Source organism: Aquila chrysaetos, chromosome 17 (genome assembly GCF_900496995.4).
Source record: "Aquila chrysaetos chrysaetos chromosome 17, bAquChr1.4, whole genome shotgun sequence".
Taxonomy (NCBI): Eukaryota; Metazoa; Chordata; class Aves; order Accipitriformes; family Accipitridae; genus Aquila; species Aquila chrysaetos.
This window is the reverse complement of record NC_044020.1, coordinates 17,518,730-17,538,929: the sequence shown is the minus strand read 5'-3', so window position 1 is coordinate 17,538,929 and position 20,200 is coordinate 17,518,730. Positions and strand designations below refer to the sequence as shown.

The 20,200-nt window shown below is 40.0% G+C and overlaps 1 protein-coding gene across 1 annotated transcript in view; it reads right to left on the bottom strand.

Moving 5' to 3' along the window:
• Nucleotides 1-20,200, bottom strand: part of PDE3A (phosphodiesterase 3A) — a 259,054-nt gene that overhangs the window by 1,358 nt on the left and 237,496 nt on the right. The window contains exons 10-15 of the mRNA XM_041118210.1: nucleotides 17,530-17,641; nucleotides 13,972-14,085; nucleotides 12,275-12,474; nucleotides 9,945-10,148; nucleotides 6,425-6,580; nucleotides 2,268-2,508 (exon numbers count right to left, since the gene is read on the bottom strand). Coding sequence (XP_040974144.1) covers nucleotides 2,268-2,508; nucleotides 6,425-6,580; nucleotides 9,945-10,148; nucleotides 12,275-12,474; nucleotides 13,972-14,085; nucleotides 17,530-17,641 — 1,027 coding nt within the window. The remainder of the gene's footprint in view (nucleotides 1-2,267; nucleotides 2,509-6,424; nucleotides 6,581-9,944; nucleotides 10,149-12,274; nucleotides 12,475-13,971; nucleotides 14,086-17,529; nucleotides 17,642-20,200) is intronic.

Here is a 20,200-nt window from a genome sequence, read left to right as displayed (position 1 = left end):
TCTGAATCACTAAAGACTGAGCCTGTTTAATTCTTATACTTGCATCAGAACTTTGGGGGAATTACATACTCCTGTATAATAATAAAAACAATTTTAAGCTACCTTACGGTTTTATAACTCTTAAATTTATCTATCTCAACTGCTTTAGTGAATTATCAGGACCTAGGTGAAGTGTTTTCTGCCACAATTATATTTCCACCTGCCGAAAAGGCATTTCCATCAAGAAAAAGAGCTTTGTCAACATCTACACAACTTTTAATATCTATGCATCTGACATCTCAACCTTCCATTTTGTTTTATTGAGAAAGTTTTAAACATCCAAAATTGTGTTAATCACAGGTATAAATTTCTAACGACCTGTAAGACCCCTATATCAACACAAACAATGTTGTTGATTCCTGATTCAGATCCACACAGTCACAGAGAATTTAGGGAACTGGAAGAAAACAGTTTGTAACACATTGGTATGATCGAGAAGATAAGCACCTCACGTTTGGTAAGAAGGAAGTAGGAATAATTTGTTTGGATATTTCAAAACTCTGATACATTCATTTTTAAGGTTTTGAAAAAGATAAAGAGCCTGAAAGCACCAGGTTGAATAGTAAAGTACTGTCATGGAGGAGAATGTGAAAAAGAAAACAGAAGACAACTAAAAAATGGTCTGTTTTCAATGTGACAAGGGTTAATAATGGTCTGTGCTTTAAACCTGAAAGCAGCATTATTAGACTTGACTAGCAGTGACAAAGAAGATAAGTGAACAGAGAAACGAGGTGAAAGGAAACTAAGGATTTCAAAGTAAGGTTAGACACTCCAATGGATAAATGAGAACATCCTTCATCTTTCTTTTTAATACAGCAACATCGGTTTCAGGCTTTGGGGTCTATGTTGGTGACTAATTGCATACGCTTTCCCCCGGCAGGCAATTCCATAAATGCCAATCTGGCACAGAAACATATGGCTCTGTCTGCTATTAGAGCTGATAGATCATAAGGTGCTAAAATAAACTTGTGTGTGCTATAATACTTAATGTTTGCTGTTCTCAACAACATTTTTTTGTGCATGTGAACCTGCTAAACTTAAAATATGTGCAAATGTGTGTGTGAACAACAGCAATAATTTCTTAATTACAAACCGTGTACCCCTGGATCTTACTAGAGATAAAAGGTCAGTTCTACACATCAGGAGATGTAGATTTTAGTTCCACGTCCTTATGTGGACAATGCAATCCTCAAATCTTTCCACTTCTCAGCCTCCCCAACAGAAAATAGGGATGATACTCAGTAGGGCATGAAAGTGTGTAGGAATGAACAGAAAAAGTGAAGCTGTTAAGAGGAAAAAGCTATGTATCAGTATGTCATTAGCACACTTAAGGATAGTGCTTTCTAGAAGGATTAGATATAGGGGAGGGAGAGAAAGATGATCCAGATGAAGGAAATAAAAGAACAGTAGTAGGATACTCAGAGGGAGGAGGAACAGGAGAGAGAGGAACAGGCAACGCATGCAGGATTAAACTGGTAAAAGAAATAGGTCTACAGCTGCAGCCTTTTCTCTTAAAAATTACTTCCAATGAGTTCCCGAGATCTCCTTTCAGGGTACATAGTTTTCCTCTAAGTATGACAAATGTCAGCACTGTTGCCCTTCTGGACGAAAGGCTGGAGACTATCAGCTTTAGTTACTGATTAGCCAGAAAGGCCAAGTGATGCAGTTCCCAGCACACAACACAGCAAAGCTCAGTGCCGATTCTCTCCACTCTTCTCCACATATTACGCTGAGGAGATTTGCATTAAAATACTTCCATTGAAAAAAAACTGTTTTACTGCATCATCATCTCAGAGCCTCATTCCATTATTCCTGTACGTCATGCTAACTCATGGAAATGATGAGTGCTTTCCTCAAAAAATCATCTCCCAACCATCCTTTCTTCAACTGAAGTTGTTGCAGTCTGCTAACATCAGTGCTGAAACAGTCTAAAAAGCCCTCACACAGATGGGTGATCCATCACCAGAAACCTGAGCTGAAGGTAGAAATGAGCAGTAGATATGAACAGCAACGCGTATGAGTCCTGAAACCATGGAGTGTCTCCATTACCAATGTAACTGGCTACACACCAGCTTCACTAAGGACAGCACTGAATCACTGTAACTCTGGAGAGGCCCATGTTGAACCTGACCAGCTCATGGTCTCTATGCTTTTACAATATGGCTGCTTAGTTTTTGGTCACAATATGGAACTTGCTCCATTGAAAAATCTAAGTGTGAACAACTTACTGGATTCAGCATTTTCACAAGTTTCCATTTCTGCTGTTTCTTCCTCTTCGTGCTCATCAGTGTCTCCTGATTCATCACTATCTTCTATCCATTTTCCTGGCATCAGCCCCGCTGAGTCATAAGAGTTACATAGTGGTCCCACAATGTGAGTGATGAAAGATTCCTGGAGGTGTGCCAGCTGAGGAGCAGAGCGATCCATGAAAGGACTGATTGGCAAGCCCAGGCTAGCCTCTTCATCACCCTGGAGATGAAAAATAGCAATAATGTTTTGTTTCATTTACTTCAAAGACCATGTCACAAAAAGGAGTAATGCACGTCAAACCACTTAAAAATGATGAAAGAAAAATAATTCAGCTCCAATGCCACTTCCATAGTATGCCAGCATGACACTACTACAGTGCCATCATGTCAAATGGTTAATGGAAGTTACAGCTCTTTTCTTGTAAGAGGACCCACTACTGATAGTGTGAATTTAACAAGGATGTTAGCTGATGACTGCAAAATGATGCCCACCGCCCTTGTCCTGTACTTTTACACTGTGAGTGTGCAAATTTGAAAATTATTATTTTCTTTCTTTCTTCACATTATTTCCAAAAAATCCCTTCTGATTTTGTGATTTTTAGCTCACAACAACCTTGTAATCAGCCACATGTTTGCAGGGAACAAGACTGAATTTCTACAAGCAAGGGCTATCTCATTGAACTAGTTTTCTTATTAATTTTGTCCTTACTATACATAACATGGAGAGGTCCTCTTGGCTTTGGGTCATAAGTACTTGTCTTCCAGGGCTATTAGAATGATCCCTATGAAAGCACGGGTTGCTCAGAAGTAGTAAATCTTTCCCATAAAGCTTTTTGCTAGCTTTTCTTGGGGAAAGAGGGTAAAGGGGAGGTATAGGAAGACTTTTTTCTCCCTCCTCTTATGATGTAAAAGAAAGTAAAACTTTCTTGCAGAACCAAGTCTGATATATTCACTCATCCCTAACACAAGAAAGCTTCTGGTGGTATCAGTGAGTTTTCAGCTGAGTAGACACGTCAAGACTGGATGCCACCTCTCCAAGAAAAATATCTAATCCCCCTAATCAAGCCTGATATACAAATTAATGTTTTAATACAATACAGAGATCTATATTTGAGAATAAAGATTAGAATTTGGAGAGACATTTTCAATTTCCATTATATTACAGATTGCCTGAATTTATCTCCTTGTAACATAAATTTTCAAAAAGTCATGGACAATGTATCTGGTCAACACCCTGTTGATATCTGGGAAAGCCAAAGAATGAGAGTTAAACTTTGAACCATGTATGACAAATGTCTCATTTCCTTGTGTTTTGTTTTGTTACTTTTATAATAACCTACCCCAAAATGTTATGTTCAATCATTAAATGCAAAATATTAGTGTTAACAGAACACTGAAACATGCCATCCATTCCTGAAATAGCAAGTAAATTAAGAAGAGGTGGCTGCTCTCTCTTCTTTAGAGTAACATCTCTGAGATTTCCTGGTTGTAAGCTGTCAGTAGTGGGAAGAAAGCTGACTGTTGAAATGTTTACAAGTTCTTTTTTCATGTTCCATTAAAACATGATTTATTATGTGAAACATCTTGCAGTGCATTTTTTCATTCTTTTTAATATGTCTAACCTGTCTTCAAATAAGTACACTGAGCATGTGGAGGGAAGAAAAGGAAACACACTGTCACAATATGACAGGATCTTGAATGTTTCTATGCAAAACGTTTTTACTAAGGAGTTTTTATTTACAGGGGAGTTAAATTATTCAAAGGAATTGGTGCTTATTAAAGGAAATTCAAGAAAAATATTTCATTACTTTCACAGCATAGGTTGAATGCACATATATATATATATGCTTTTTGATAACAATTCTAGGAAAATCCAAACTTCCCATAAAGTTCTCTTTTTTAGAAATGAGAAAATGAAGATTTTTCCCTTCTCAGAAAAAAATTGATGATCAAAAGCATGGTGAAGAAGGCTTGATACACCTCTCATAGCATATTACATTACAGAGAATCAGATTTTAACCTAGGTTAAATATATTGAGAATCTAGCTTATCCTCCTTAATGCCAAAAGTAAGTCCTAGGAAGAAAACATTCTCTGTTTTCAACCCCATCAGTATCCTGTCAGCATGGCGACTCATGCTGTGCAAAAAAACCAAAACAGGAAACCCACTGGGACTTACTGATTTCTCAATACAGTGAATACACATCTTCCATTAAAACAAAGACAAAACCAAAAAACCCTAGTATCTTACTGATTACCTGACGTCTTGGAATTTGCAAGCCAAGAGTTCAAATGCATTTGCTCACAATCCCCAAAAGGAATGCATTAACAAAGATAACATATATGTTATTCTGAATCAAATTTTGCAGAGAGGATAAATCTCAAATGCATTTTTTTTAAATTACAGGATTATAAGAAAGATAATGTCCAACAGTCCTTTGGAGCAGCTTCCAAGAGCATGAAAACATTAGTAGCTCATCTTTCTGACTGATGGAAAATAATCCAGATTCCTGCTATGGAAGAGATAACACCCTATCCTCCCACACATGTTCCTCCCGAGCTTGATTCAGAGCTCACTATCCAACACTTTGACAATACTAATGTATTGGAGCAGTTACTGCCCTCTGACATTAGTTATGCTGGATCAAAGGAGAGTCATATCATGTATCTGATCAACAGGTTTTGTCTGCATGCAGTAGTCACCCACATAAGCTATGATCATCACCAGAAATAAGTAAAGTACAATTTGTTGGGAGAGTTGTAATGAAAACAGACAAATATGAAGAAAAGCATTTCCTGAAAGAAAATTTGGGAGATGAAGGTTGATCATGGTTGTTATGGGACTCGCTCTCTTTAAGAAAAAATGAAAAGAAAAATGGAACCAACTATATATGTAATATATATAAGGGTCATTATTCTTTCTTCTTCTCAGGAGATCTGAAATAAATGAAGGAGCTTCAGGTCAATGTCTGAATTTTGTCCCTTTTCCCATTTCTTTACATACTCCAGAAGGCAGCAGCAGCAGAAAATCCTGGTTTTTTCCAAAGTGTAAGTACAGTAAATTTAAGGGAAAATGAAAAGGCTTTAAAAGGGATTAGTCTGTGACTTCAAGTTACTGCACAGCCTCCCCAAGAAGACTGTGGCGTGTCTGGTTCAGTGATTTAGCCTGCTTGCTTCCTCTTGAAAAGACAGGATGTAGAGTTTAGTCTAACCAGCACATTCAAAATATGTTCCCACTCCGGAAACAGGCATAGTGTGGGAACAGCCCCATCCCTTGCACTCGGCAGGGCTAAATAGGTTATAATGAGAAAAGGTTCAATTAAGGGCTCCCTTACACCTGGCAGAAAAGGACCAGTGCCTGGCTGTATTCCCAGGTCTTTGTAAATCAATCTGTGTCTGTCCTCCTTCCTCATGCTACCATCAGCTAAGCCTTGCATAATTAGTGCAGTTGTACCGACAAACCTTCTGAAAGCTGAAAGTGTTGTCTTAAAAAATCAAGTATGAGTCAGGATCAATGTGTAGGGAGCAGATATGGTTAGTCTGTGATAAACTGAAAGTCAATGTTACAGTCGTGCTCAGTACATAAAGGTTCTGTGTGTGAACAGAGATGTGGCCCACAGGGAAGCTAAAATAATTCATCTGCTCTGTTTAGATCACCTCAGCAACGATGTTGTGTCCAGTTTTGGAGACCACATGTCAATAAAAGTGTGAGCCACCTGGAGTGACTGCAGAGGAGAGCAATGAGAACCAGCTGATGTCTCGAAAAGACATAGAAGGAAAGATGAAAAGATAGTTTGCCCTAAAGAAGACTGAAAGGGAGACACGACGACTGCCTACAGAAAAATAAAGAGGAAAGGAACACTTGCTCACCATGTCCACTGTAAGGACAGTGCCAGACTGGAACAGTTAAGCCTGTAGAAACCCCATCATCAGAGGTCTTTGGGGACACATGAGAATCTTCAGTGACAAATGGACTTTCACTGATCCAGCAAAAGGATGGACTAGTGTAACTCTAGCAATCCCCGTCATCCCTTATTCTCTGTGATTTTCACTCATCACCAGCACCAGCATGGTGCAAGACTGTTTAACACAAGACATGCAACCAGCAGATACCACTTTGGACATGCATTTATTTACCTGTTCATAAAACTCATTGACAATGCCTTCTGTCCACTGCAGATGCAAATCTTTGCATTTTGCAGGCCCATTTATGTCAGCCAGTTTGATGCACATTTGGCAAACGAGCAAGCGGTCATTCTCATTAGTCCAGTCAATTCCAACATCATCATTCACCTAGCAGACAGAAAAAGGAAAACCATGACAGTAATCCTGGGTAAAAGGATGCATCCACAGAGGAAGTTCTGCCCTGGAATATCTTACAGTATATTTAGCTATTTAATAAAATCACAAGTGTAAGCAGGTGAGCTAACCCAAGGTTGGAATTTACAATCAGCTCTGGAGCAATATGTAAAAAAAAAAAATAAGTGAAAACTATTGAACATTGAGATAAATCACAAGAAATTAATATTTAGCAAATGATGTGCCTGTTTGAAAGCATTTGCTAGGAAAACCAACAAATGCAATCTTTCCATGACATTTTCCAAGAAGTTGCTACCTAATTGGTGTACAATGATAAATTACCATCAAATGCCATGCTGATTTAATTGCAGCGTGAAGACACATCTAAAGCTTATTTCCCTATTTGATCTATGTCTGAAAGTATTCCCAGTCTTTTTCCTTTTCTCTATTTTTCCCGTACCTCCCACAATAAAAAGTAATATATACTATCAACTGCTCTAAAATAAAAGCGTCACCTTGAAGAATCACAGAAAGGTTGAGGTTGGAAAGCACCTTTGATGATCATCTAGTCCACCCCCCGCTAAAGGTAGGGCCAGCTAGAGCAGGCTGCTCAGAATCGTGTCAAGTTCGGTTTTGAATATCTCCAAGGAGGGAAACTCCACAACCTTTCTGGGCAACCTCTTCCAATGTACAACCCCCATCACAGTAAACACATCCTTTCTTATTTTTAAACGGGGATTCCTGTATTTCAGCTTGTGCCCGCTGTCTCTTGTCCTGTCACCAGATACCACCAAGAAGAGCCTGGCTCCATTTGCTTTACTCTCCCCATCAGGTATTTATACACATGGCTGCATCCCATCAGGTCCCATGTACTCGTGTATGTCCAGTTTGATCAAGTGCTCCCTAACCTGATGCCATTCACTGAGGGTAAGTCTTCATCACTTCAGACTTTGTCTCACACCTCAGGGGCCTGGGACTCCTGAAGCCAGGTCTTAGCCACAAAGACTGCGACTGAGAAAGCACTGAGGTCTTTGGCCTTTTACATCTCCAAACGGTCAGCGATAGCAACCTTTACTGCCATTAGCCACATTTTCCCATCCCAGCCTTTTCTCCTAGAATATCTCCTCATGTGGGAGGGGCTGTCTTCTACTGTCCACTTAATTTTCAAAATTCGAATCCCTCCTTGAAACACAGCTTTAACTGTCAAGCTTGCAATAGTTGAAAATGGATAGAGAGTTGTTGTGCTATGACTAGATGAAACTTCCATGTCCTCTGTCAGCAGGTCCCCTGCCCCATGCAGCAGTGGGCCCCCATGGTGAGGGCTTTGCTTCTGGTGTACGTGATCCAACATAACTAATGTCAGAGAACAGTAAGTGCTCCAATGCACTGAAATCATCAGTGTCAGACAGTGAGCATCCTTCATTATTTCTTGTGGGTACTTTCCAGACTACAAGTTTTCTGGTGGGAGGATGCTTACATTACATGTGTTTACACTGACTTCTGTACAGAAGGGTCTCTCTGACGGTAGCCTCAATATACTAAACTACAGTTCAGCAACCCAACCAATAACGTGATCATTTAGAGCTAATTTTATCAGTTACAGCACCTCCACCCATATACAAACATGTCAGGCCTGCTCTCTGAGACCACTCTGGTACAGAAGAGATTTTGCCAACCAAACATAAATAATCTCTTTTTAAGGCAGTGATTACTCTGGGAAAGCCAGGCTCAGCCACAAGCACTGGTTAATATGTTCACCTTCTCCTCCACTTTTTATTCCATGCATGGCCATTTGACTATTCAAGCAATAAGGAGAGAGAAGGAGGTTAACAGATGTCCTTATAAATCTATAGCGAGCTGGCAGGACATGATATATCAGACTGTGCAGTGTCTCAGGTATCATGTTGCTTGGCTACAACAGTGGTTACATCTACCATTGTCCAGCCTGATAGATTTAAGACAAATTTAGTTTTCAATATCCGCAATTTATGCCTAGTACTTTGGTCAAGCTTGTCCTCTTCCACAGTTAAGACAGTTAATCTCTGTGACAAAGCCACAGTAATCACTGGTTTAGCCTGTCTTTTTTCATTCCTTACTTATGTTCACAGAAGTGAGGGCTTTGCTCCAAACTGTCACATTCAAAGGATGTATTCAGACAGCCTAAATTTCCTGTGCTTTACTGTCATTGCAGCCCTGACAGATGAGAATCTGCCAATACTTTTCAATATTTATGAGGAAATTAGGCCAGTGAAAATGATCCCAGAATTTAAAATTAAGACCTGAAGAAACCCCCCTGATATTACCGGAGGTTTTGGGACATGACTAACAGGGGTGCAGAAGGAGTTCAGACTTCTATGGATCTACAGATCAGTTCTCTGCCTACCCTGGACCATAATTTAAGGCCTTTCTTTAGAGCTTCTTAAAGCCTAACAAAGAGAGAGATATTCCAGAGAAATGGAAAACAAAACCAGTCATACATCTGGAGGCTTCAAGATTTCAGGATATAGGTCCATCCTAAGCAATACCACAAGAAAACATTTTATCTATGTCACCAAAACAGCTAAGAGGTCCTAGTTCTGGATGAGAAACACTCTGTGCTTGGTGTGTTTCTCACAAGGAACAAGAAGGCAGTACCAGCTCCAAAGGCAAGTATCATCTAAGTAACATGCCAACAGCTTTGACGGATGATGGAGTTTATTAAAGTAACTTGATAGGTTGTGATTTCCAGTAAGTTAGGTTGAAACTGTACAATAATTTTTAAGAATGGTTTCCGAGGGTTGCGATTTTATACTCACTGAATGGAGCGTGCAGGAAAGATCTTTAGTGACCTTTCTCTGGGGTTTACCCATTTAAAACAAAGTAGGAAAGAAAGATCATGCTTTCATTGCATTTGAAATTAGAATTTCAAAATAATTATGTTTTCTGTTCTTTGATAGTAAAACAGTATGATTAAACCAATAAAAATTCATCTTAAGTACTTAGCCATTATGGAAACTTGGTAACACCTTTGATTTTTTCCCTGAGTGCTTCGCTAATAGGTCTAAAGTGCCAGTGAACAAGAAAACAATGTTGAAAAGTAGGATGTAAGTGGGACTTACTTTCAAATAGTCCATAATATCTTTAGCCTTAAACCACTTTCTGAAAAAACTAAACATACATAAGAAAAGAAGCTGCGCTACTTTAAAGCAAAAAATAACAGAATTGCCAGATTACTATTCAACAGAATGTTTTACAGCAGCCAAAAGGACATTCAGAAGAAAGAGCAACAAAGCAGCCTTCCTAGCATTTTCACTGTGATGCTACCAAGCCCCACAATCTTTTCTGACCATCTACCAGAAACCTGAACCAATCTTCTTACCTTGGCGTTGAATTTGGCAACAAAATCAAAGTGTTTCTTCAGGTCAGTGGCCAAAATTGCCTCAATGACGAGGAAGCGGAAATGCTTGAACTCCACATGATCGAGGTTGACCAGGAAGTTGTACTCTGGCCTTGACATGAAAAGGTTCCAGGCAGCAGCGGCGTGGTGGTTCTCTAGGACGGAGCGGTCGTTGTACAGCACCGCCTGTGAAAGTAATGCGGGCAGCTGAAAGCTGAGAAACCTCTTAGTGAAAGAAACACCGCAGTGCAGAAATGAGAATGTGGGGATGATGCATGAGGGAGGTTCAGGTTTGGTTGATTTGTCTGGGGTTTTTTTTTAAAGAACTTCTCAAGGTTGAAGATGTGATTTTGGCAGGACTAATAGCAGACACCTGAATTGTTGTGATGGTTAAGATTTATTGGAAGACTGATTTGAAAAATCTGGGTCTTTCATGCTCAAGGGTCTTCAGCTCCTGACTCAACTGCATCATATGACAATAGATTATTCTGTTTCAGGCCACATAATCTAATACAGGCATGTGCTTCCCTGTTTCTCAGAACTAACCTCCCTTAACAGGGATTATTGTCTTTGGTGTTTGTACCTGGCAGTTCTGTCCATATTGGACTGATTCGAAACACAGAAATAAGTGAAATTCCAGTTTGCATCCTGACAACACACACTCAGCGCGAAAGATTTCTCAATGCTAAAATCCAAAATTGGTTACATCTTTACCAAAACAAGATGCATAACTCTCATAGTTATGGCAATTCCATTCAGAAACTAAAGAAAGATCTGGAAAATGGACTTTAGGGGACAATAACCAACTAGAAAATCTCTCCACTTCAGCAGCATTCAGTCTTTTGACAATTTGGTTTATGGAAAGAAAAGTTTTTGGAAATATGCTTCTATGTAAAATAGATACAAGTTTTGTAAATTTTTACACAAATATATACACCTATGTTCTAGTGGCTTTTCACTTCGATTATACTTTTCTGTCATCTAGAGATGACAAAATTAAATCCTCTCTTAAAGTATAGAATCTATTCTTTACCTCAGAGAACAGGTTGCTGAAGCAACTCAGCTTTACAGCCTATCTTGCCTAACTGCACAGTAAGCATTTGAGATAGATATATTCTGCTACAGGGCCAGCTCCTGAGAGCAGATTTTTAACATAGCAGCACTTTGTCATTACTGGAAGCTGATACTGCTTGCCGTGAAAAACAGGAAAAAAAAGATGAAAAATCTGGAGAAAAACCAGATTTTAAAATAAACAACTACAACCCAAAACCCCCCAAAATAACAAGAAGAATTTGAATTTTTCCCATTAATTTATTTTCAAACTAGGGACAATACATTAAGACTAATCATCTAACTTCCCATGTTGATTTTTACAACCATAAAGCTATAGCACTAATTTCTTAAAAATAGATTTAAGGATAGCATACATCTTCTATCAATTTATTTACCTGGCCAGGTAAATATCAAAGTTCTTGATCACAGAAAGATGTTGCAAGGATGAGAAGTATTACTGTAAGTTTATAGACAGAAACTGATACAGAGCAAGTTCAGGTGACTTGCTCTTGGTGAGAGAGGAAGTCTGGATCCAAGTTGGGGAGTAAATCTAGAATTTCTGCATCCCTACCTGACTTCTCACCATTAAGCTATCTTTTTTTCCTTTCCTTGTCCATAGAAATATTTCTCAGCACAGTATGCTGAAGCCAGGCAGGTCAGCTATGTAAAGTAAGGAAAGATGATCTCACAATTAAGCCAATAAACAGTGACTCAGAATTGCTGAATTCAACTCCCAGCACTGGCAACGACTTCAGTGTAAACTTAGGTAAGCCTCAATTCTTCATTTATAAAACTGATATTATCTTCCCTGCCCCCCCCCACCCCAATAGAGGCATAGTGTAAAAATACATTCATAAAAGACTGCAGCTGCTCATATTCTACAGAAACAACGGAAAATACGTTATGATCATGCACAAACTAACTTGCATGGCACACTGTCAACTATACAGGTGTTTTTTAATTTTATTTTAATCTTTCTGTGCCTTACTAGGTAGTATAATTCTTCCCTTATTTCACAGTTTCAGACATTTTATCAGTACCTTTCTTAACAGCTCTACTAACTGAGGGTGGTGAGCAGGTGTAAGAAGACTCTTACCGGTAATCCCCAAGTGAAGTGATTAGTTCTGTCACTTTGATAAGCTGTTTCAAAATATTTGGTAGACTTGTGCTTAATGGAAGCCACAGGCACCACTGACAAGGAGAAGCTGTTACCAAAGACCTTCCGAACTTAACAGCAACACTACTTGAGAGTTATTTACCTGAGGAGCGCTTGTTGCTACCAAAAAGGCATTGGTCCTTCCTGGATGATCATAATCATGCATGGCTGCAGCTACGTAAAGAGCCATCAATTCAAGGGCAGGGATGTTGCCAGCTAGGCATCCATAGCTGTCATCTGTAGGTGTGTATGTCTTCGAAAATACATAACCCATATGGCCATGAGTGATTCCACTGTCAGAATCTGAGCATAAATAAATAAATTAAAAAAAAAAACAAAACAACAAAAACCCAACAAAAAACCCCTTACCACTTTTTCAGTGACTTATTGAAAGAGAAACAACAAAGCTGGAAGAGGAGCAAATTTACAATACATTACAGAAGAGTAAACACATTCTGACATCAATGCTTTCTGATACTGTGCACATGATCCAGTGCAATAAGGCACATAATTGGAAAGGAACAAATTCTCATCCCACCTGGGGATCTTCCAGCCATCCAGCAAAGCCTGTTCTCAAACTATATAAGTTACTAGCAATAAGCCATGGATTCATGGCCATGCTGGAACTCTGTGGGTAACTCAATATTCCCACTCCTTCCTCTAATTGCTTCATCATATAGATTAGTCTATCAGACACTAACGGTCCTTAAAGCAATGGACTAGCATTTATTAATTCAATTACGGTGCATGTTTTCCAATCCAAACGTCTAGACTTTGGATCTTTGCTGATAATCCTCTTAACAGCCTCTTTTTAAAGCAGGTTGAACATGCTTGTCAGAGGCAGATACTGAGTGAGATGCGTTGCTAATTTAATCTGCTTGAATGGATCTTACATGCAGCTGAACAATGTCTTTCAAATAACAAACACCAAAAGGCCCCCAAACTCAACCCCTTTCCTTCCACCCATTTCACCTCACCTACAAAGCCTCCAACAACCCTTGCTAATAAAATTTTGCAGGAATAAAAACACTTCCAGTCCCACCAAAACATCCTTTAGAGTTTCACGAATGATATGTATGTGCCACACAAACACCACCAAAAAAAGCAGAACTGGAAGTGGTTTCTGCAGAACAAACTCCTGCTTTTCCAGTAACTCCCTCAGAACTCCCACAAAATACAGACAGGTCCTCTACTTGCTAAAGCTGAACCTGGAGAAGTTAATATAAAGACGCAGTAAGAACAGCTTCCTGCAAGGAGCAATCATAAAACAGCAGACGAGCGGTCTTGCAAACTAGTTGCAAGATGGTAACAAGTCTCTTTCTTTGGAGACAGTGAAGAAAGGCAAAGGAACACTTTATGACAGCCAAGCAGTGACAAGTGCACAGCACTATCTGCATGCCCCAGCAGTTTTGTAATAGCAAAACAATGCAGGGCTTGAGGTTTTAAAAGTCTACACTGCTTCTGGAGCAGCGCTGAAAAGCACTACTAATACAATTCTCCTAGAAAAAAAGGTATTGTAAAAATCAAATGGTAACAAACCTCTGCTGTTATGGGTGACCACAAAGGCTTGCATTCACACATCGTTAAATGTACAGTATTAGGTTTTAGAGGACCAATTCCTTTCTCTTCAAAGTTATACAAACATACCTTAACACCTTCAACATCCAAGGTGCTACTGAACTTAGAAGTCTATATAACAAGTAGTACTGCATGCAATCCTCAACTGTTGGCTTTCTTACAGCAAATTTCATGACAAAAACTTTAAAAATACAACATATATACTTGCACGTTTAAATATACCTGAATCGCTTGCTGACCCGTGATCGTTAATCACAGTTGGGAGTCCTGGGATGGGCTGAGTAGTAAGGTACCAAACGGCATGTAGAACATCAGTTGCATGGATTCGGTTGTGATCTGTGATACAAAGCAAATGACCCTGCTATTAAAAGTGAAGGATATTTCTGACGGAGGGAAATCAGCACCATCTAGTGGGTACTGCGTGGCAGTCAATTGAGCAGAGACAAATCAAACATTATCACAAACATGAACAGCTGTATTTTGTAAATGTTCAGTTTTTCTTTTACTGAAGTTGAAGCACATTCAATGGTATGTCTCATACCAGTCAAGAAAGAGAAAACAGCAAAGAAGCAGTGGGATCTGCAATGTAGGGAACTTTGCAAAAAAAGTGTTAAACAAGGAGCCTGACCTGTGCTACCAGCTCCAATCCTTTACTCCAGTGGTTGCCTTTAGGTAGTTAAATGCTATCAGGTCAATATGCACCATTAACCTCTGATTCAAACTAAATCAGTGGGAAAATCTCATCTACTTTAGTAGCCAGATTTCACCTAGCTTCTAAATACAAGGCAGGTAACACTTACCTGACCCTTCTTGAGCAAATTTAGGTGCTGTGCTAGCAGCCGCACTGCAAGAAAATCAAACTCAGGATATATGTACACTGCACAGTTAAACCAGGTTCCTTCTGCAGTTTTCTGGCCAGAGATGAGTTCAGGTCCTGGATCCTGTAATCTCGCTTACTATAAGCTCTCTTTGTAGAAATGAGAGATAAAAGTCACCCTAAGGCTTATACCACCAAATCCTTCAAGGCCAGGTAAACTATCCCACAATCAACACAACTGGCTGAAAAAGAATCACATGCTAGTTCAGCACAAAGCATCATCTAAATATACATTAGCAAAAAGGGGTAATGCTTTGCTGCCAGGACCAAAGCTTACATCTGGGGTTAAACCACTGAAGTACAAGCATTTCAGCTTGTGATTCAGGCTGATTTTGAGCAGAGCATAGGTATCTTCTACAGTGACTAGCTAAACACAAAGAAATCTGCTAATCTGAATGATAACCTGTGGCTCCACTACTGCTGCTGCAGTTCTGGAAAGATGCATTTCAGAGGACAAAGCACAAAAATGTGGGACTCCACTGCTGGGTCACCCCTATCTGTAAAACTCACAGTACCTGGCTACATCTCTAGGTAATCAGATATCTTAGTTGGACACACCTTGGTAATACCAATCAGTCACGTGTCTCTCATTAGCAAACCAACTGCTGGAACAGGCTTGATGAGAACAGGTGAAAAGCTAGGTTATATTAAGAGGATAATGGTCAAGAATCAGGATACACTGGAGATGATATGCATCCTTCACTAGGAAAAACTACCAACACACAAGTCCAGAAGCCCTCTCTAAGAAGTAATAAGTAAAGCTGACCAAATTCATTAGGGGTGAAAAAACCTCTGTACTCTGGAGGACTAGAAGGGACTGGCAGCAAGATGTGTAAGCAACCTGGTTCTATACCTGCTGCATCCTAAAGATAGGCAGCGTGCAGCTGACAGGGTTTCTCAGCACTGAAGTTGAGCTTCACCCTATGGCCTTTCCTTCTATGGGAGAAGAGGAAGGAAGGAGAAGACCTGGGATGGAGAAAGCACCCTGGAGAGCCATATTTGCCCTCTTGCCACTGCTAGGGGACGGGTAATGCCTGCTCCTGCTGCGAACAGCCACCTGCCCCTTCCAGAGCAGCACTGCTGAGCCCACGTTTCTAACCCCTACCATCAGTGGGGCAGCAGCCGCCAGCCTGCATTTCCCTGGCTCTGGCAGAGGAGGGCTCACCATCTTGCTGACCCTACACTCCACAGCTCAGGCAACTGCCTACTTTGTCTACGCCTACAATCAGCAGTATCCCGTCTGCCAAGGGCAGAGGGGTGTAACACAGAAAGGTTTATTATATTCACAATTTGCAATCACTTTACTCGCTCACTAAACGTGAGCATAATGTCATGCCACTTGCCCCTTTTATACACCCCTTGCTTTCCTCTCTTGCTCTCCTTTGTCCTCCCTGTGACCGTCCCTTTAAATACTCCTTAGTGACCACTAGCTAACATATTTAACAGCAAAACAGTAAGCAGCATAAGCATGGTTATTTTTGGAAAGAAGAAAGTAAAATATAGAAGGATTCTCCTCTCCCCTGCCTTCCTCCAAGTACTAAGAACATCCCTCCTGAGACACTAATCTCATCACACAAAACCTACAGGATGGCCCTGCATAGGATTCTAATGCTTTTCACAGGTGTAAAGGCTGGATTAGCCTCTTGTGCAATTTACACTGATTTCATCCAACTGGGATAGTCACGGTTAGTTTTGTGCAAATAACCCATTTGTCAGTTCAGCAACCAGAAGAAATAAATGGTTAAGTCCAAACAAGTTGTTTTGGTTTTTACCCCTTCACAGAAATGAAAAACTAGAAGGTAAATTAGTTTTGTATTAGACAAAATATTCTGCTTTACTAAAATGAAACACAGTTAAGAAAAACCAAGGAAATGAAGGGTTAGATTCACAAAAATTCTTGAGACTCTATGAACAGTTAAATGTTTTAAACAAAGAGGAATGGCTCCAGTAGGACAGACGGACTGTGGGACACCCATGTATAACCCCCTGAGGCTATAATCTGCTGCTTCAAATCCCTGATCAGGTTCAAACACAAGGCAAGATTTGAAATTTGGTCTCTCACTTTCCCAGAAGAGAGTCCAAACCACCTGGCTGGGAGGCATTTTGAGGTAGCTTTCCTTCAATCCCTCCCACTGTAGCTGTTCCAACTGGTATTTAATATTTTGAGAGAGAGACTATATGACTTACTAAACCAATGTTTCAGACATTTTTCTGGGAGGTGGGAGAAAACAGGGTGTCCTATATTCCTCAACACTGGGGTTATCTGCCAGCTAAAGGGGGTAATAACTCCCTCTCTCCTCCTGGGAAAAAAAAAAAAAAAAGATTTTTTTTGCAGTTGAAGTGGTTTGGTAAATTTGATTTGAATTAGTAAATACTTTGGGGATGACTGAAAGCAGGTTTTTCAGTGAATAAATGATTCACACTGAAAAATACCAGCTGAGCTGTAGCTGCAGAACAGGATGCACTCATCTACTTGGCATGTTTTTTCTGCTTTACAAAGCTCATCTCCTTTGGTAGCATAGCGGTGCTACTCTGTAAAAATCCAAATTGCTTATGGGGGAGAAATATTTCAATAAACTCTAATTGGGGCACTGGGGTACACTTGCATCATCAGGAAACAGTCCTTTGTACCTATAGTAGCTTTATACGGTTTCAGATTTGCCAGGAATTATTACGAAGAAACATTATGAAACAACATGAAACATTAAATGCAATGAAAAAAACACAAGAGGCTGTGGTTCAGCACCAGCCTCTGACTAGAGAGCCATCCATTTGGTCGTGATGTAGCTGAAGAAAAAAAAGTAGCTGTTATAACAAGAGAAGAAAGGCTTCAGTAACAGTGTGTGTGAAAAATACCCCAAACTTTAAAGAAGCATTGCTATCTGCTGGGAGTTTTTACTTACAAGGTATCTCTCGGTATCCACATTCCAAGGCATGAAAGTAGTTCATAAATTCCCTCACTGGTATTTTAAAGGTTTCAAACAGCCCCATGTCTTCAAAAAGTCTGTATGATACCTGAAAAAACAAAACAACCATGCTGCTAAGTAGACCAGAAAAACTCTAAAAATTAGGTATAAAAATCATTCTGTTGAATTACCCCAGGAAAACCTGCTTTCCTGGTAGTATTTTCTCAACTACATCTGATCCAGCTATAGCTGCAGCTATTTGCATTTCCATAGGGATGTGGCTAGATAGCAAAACAGACAAGCTATTAGTACCAAACAGTCCTCCTCATTCCTTCATTACACCTTTGAGATGTTCTCTTCCTTTCAGGCATATGGAACCCCCAAATGTTGCAAGCACCTCAGAAACATACACACATAAAGAAAGATATCCAGAGGTCTTCGGTGTCTTGGGAAAAATTTCCCTACAAACTTATCCAAGGAGCATCCATGAGTCAAATCAATTCCCAGAAAAAGGGGAAACAAGTGAAAGAATGACAAAAGGAGAGAACCATTCAGTTCCTATGCAATTTCTCCTTTTCCCCTCCCCCATTTTGGAAGTGAAATGACAAAAGTGACTTCTCCAACAGGATTTCAGAGGCAGCAAGCGGCTTAGGAAGCAGAGCTGCTCCAAGTGTTCCTGCATGGAAAGATGACTGTAGACAGCCAGGAGAGGATATAGTGGAAGGGAGAATGTGATCGGTGAGTGAGGGGGTGATCAGGAGATACGAGTGCTCAGAAATGTAGGCAGCAGCTGCTGCAAAATGGACACTTTTGAAGACAAGTTTGAACTTGACATACAGAACAACGGGACATAGTAAAATTACTGCCTGACCTTTTCACTTCTTTCACAAATTGGACCCTAAAGTCTTGCAGCTTCTTTATTTATTTACCGCTGTTAGCTAAATTCTGTCCTTTTGATGCCATCTGTCTGGTTATGATCTGCCTAGAGCTAAGCAATTTGAAGCACATTTGGAATGATGAGTGCTATACTGATAAGAAATGGTTACAAATTATGTTTTGTGTTTTACACCTGAATGTAAATCAAACAGCTATCCACACCTGTTTCTTTCTGTATCATGTGTATATAAATTGGGACCTGTGAGCTGCACCTAAAGTTTAATGAACATAAACTTCAAACGTCCTGCCACTGTGGATTTTTACAGTAAGAATAATAAAAAAGGATATGAATTGCAGCATTAATGATCCCCCCTGCCCCTCCCCTCCTAGTCATTCCCCACCAGGAAAAAAATCTGTGACCTAACTCTGGCAAAACACTGCAACAGGCAGTGATGATGCAGAGACAGGTTGAGTGTGGTGTCTGACACCATCTAGGATGCTCTCTAGTGACACGTATCTGACAGTTGGGGTTCTGCTGGTGGCCTCAGCTCTTACTTCCCTTCCTATCATACCTATGTAAGTGCTACTAGTAATGCAGTCAGAAAAATCACTGCTGGTGGTAATTTCTCTTTGTGGCCATGGCTGTTTGCCATAAAGTAAAAAGTTCTTCGTAGCAAAGGAACTAGGGAACTACTGAATTACAGTGCTCTAGAAGACATGAGCTTAGAATAAAAGGTAAGGACTGTAGAAGGCAAAACTTTACTCTCTGAAAATCCCATGGGATCCTCCTGTACTGAGGCAGAGTGAAGAGACTGACTTTATGCATAATTTGGATTAGAAACTGCATAGAATTCTGTTTATCTATCTGGAATCACAGCTGAAATAAATCAGCTGGGATCCAAACTTTCACCTATGGAGAGATGAGGTATTTTTACACTCTAGTCTTAGATCACTGAATGGTAAGCTTCATATTTCCAGCAAAATATCTCTGTATAAAAAGAGGAAGCATAAAGAAATATTATTCTGCAGGACCAAACTCTACTGGTCTACACTGGATAGGTATCTTAAATAAAGGACGTCATAAAGTCATGTGTTTCCTCCCCTTGGATTTTGGGGTCGGGAAATTCCACAGCAGTTGAAAAGAAGCGAAGCTGACTAGTGGATATGAATGACAGCTCTTCCCCATGACTTGGAGTAAAATGGCATTATTCTCTGTAGTCATTAGAAAGCATAAACAGCCAAGCAAGTCATTTGGACATTTTTGTAATGTTTTCTTTCTTTCTGTCGTTCTTCGCAAATGGGGAGGAAGGGGTAAGGGCAGGCCAGAAAGAGGAAAAAAGGGCATTGATGTCCTCCAGAAAGTCAACTAACTACATTCTTTCATTTAAAAAAAAAAAAAAAGAAAAACTGTGCAGTTTTGTTTATTCATTGCTCTGGATTAACCATTTTTAAATGCTTCTGTCTTTTAAAATCCTTCCTTCCCAAACCACATGCTGCTTCATGAGCTCCCTGGGAGTTAGAATCCCACGGGCTCAGCACAGCACCCTTGCAGCCGCAGCGTGGTCCCCGCTGCCAGAGACAAGCCCAGGGAAACTCCGACAGCTGCCAGGCGCTTGGCAGTGGGTGCTGCACACTGCCTCTTCCCTCCAGCCTCCATTTTCTGCTTGTCTCTGCAACGATTGCTAACACTTGAATGAATCATTCATAACTCAGATACTTCTGGTGGTGCTGCCTGAAGAAGGACAAGCACTTCTCCCAAATGATTCCTAATGGAAGTTGTTTTGGAAAGGGG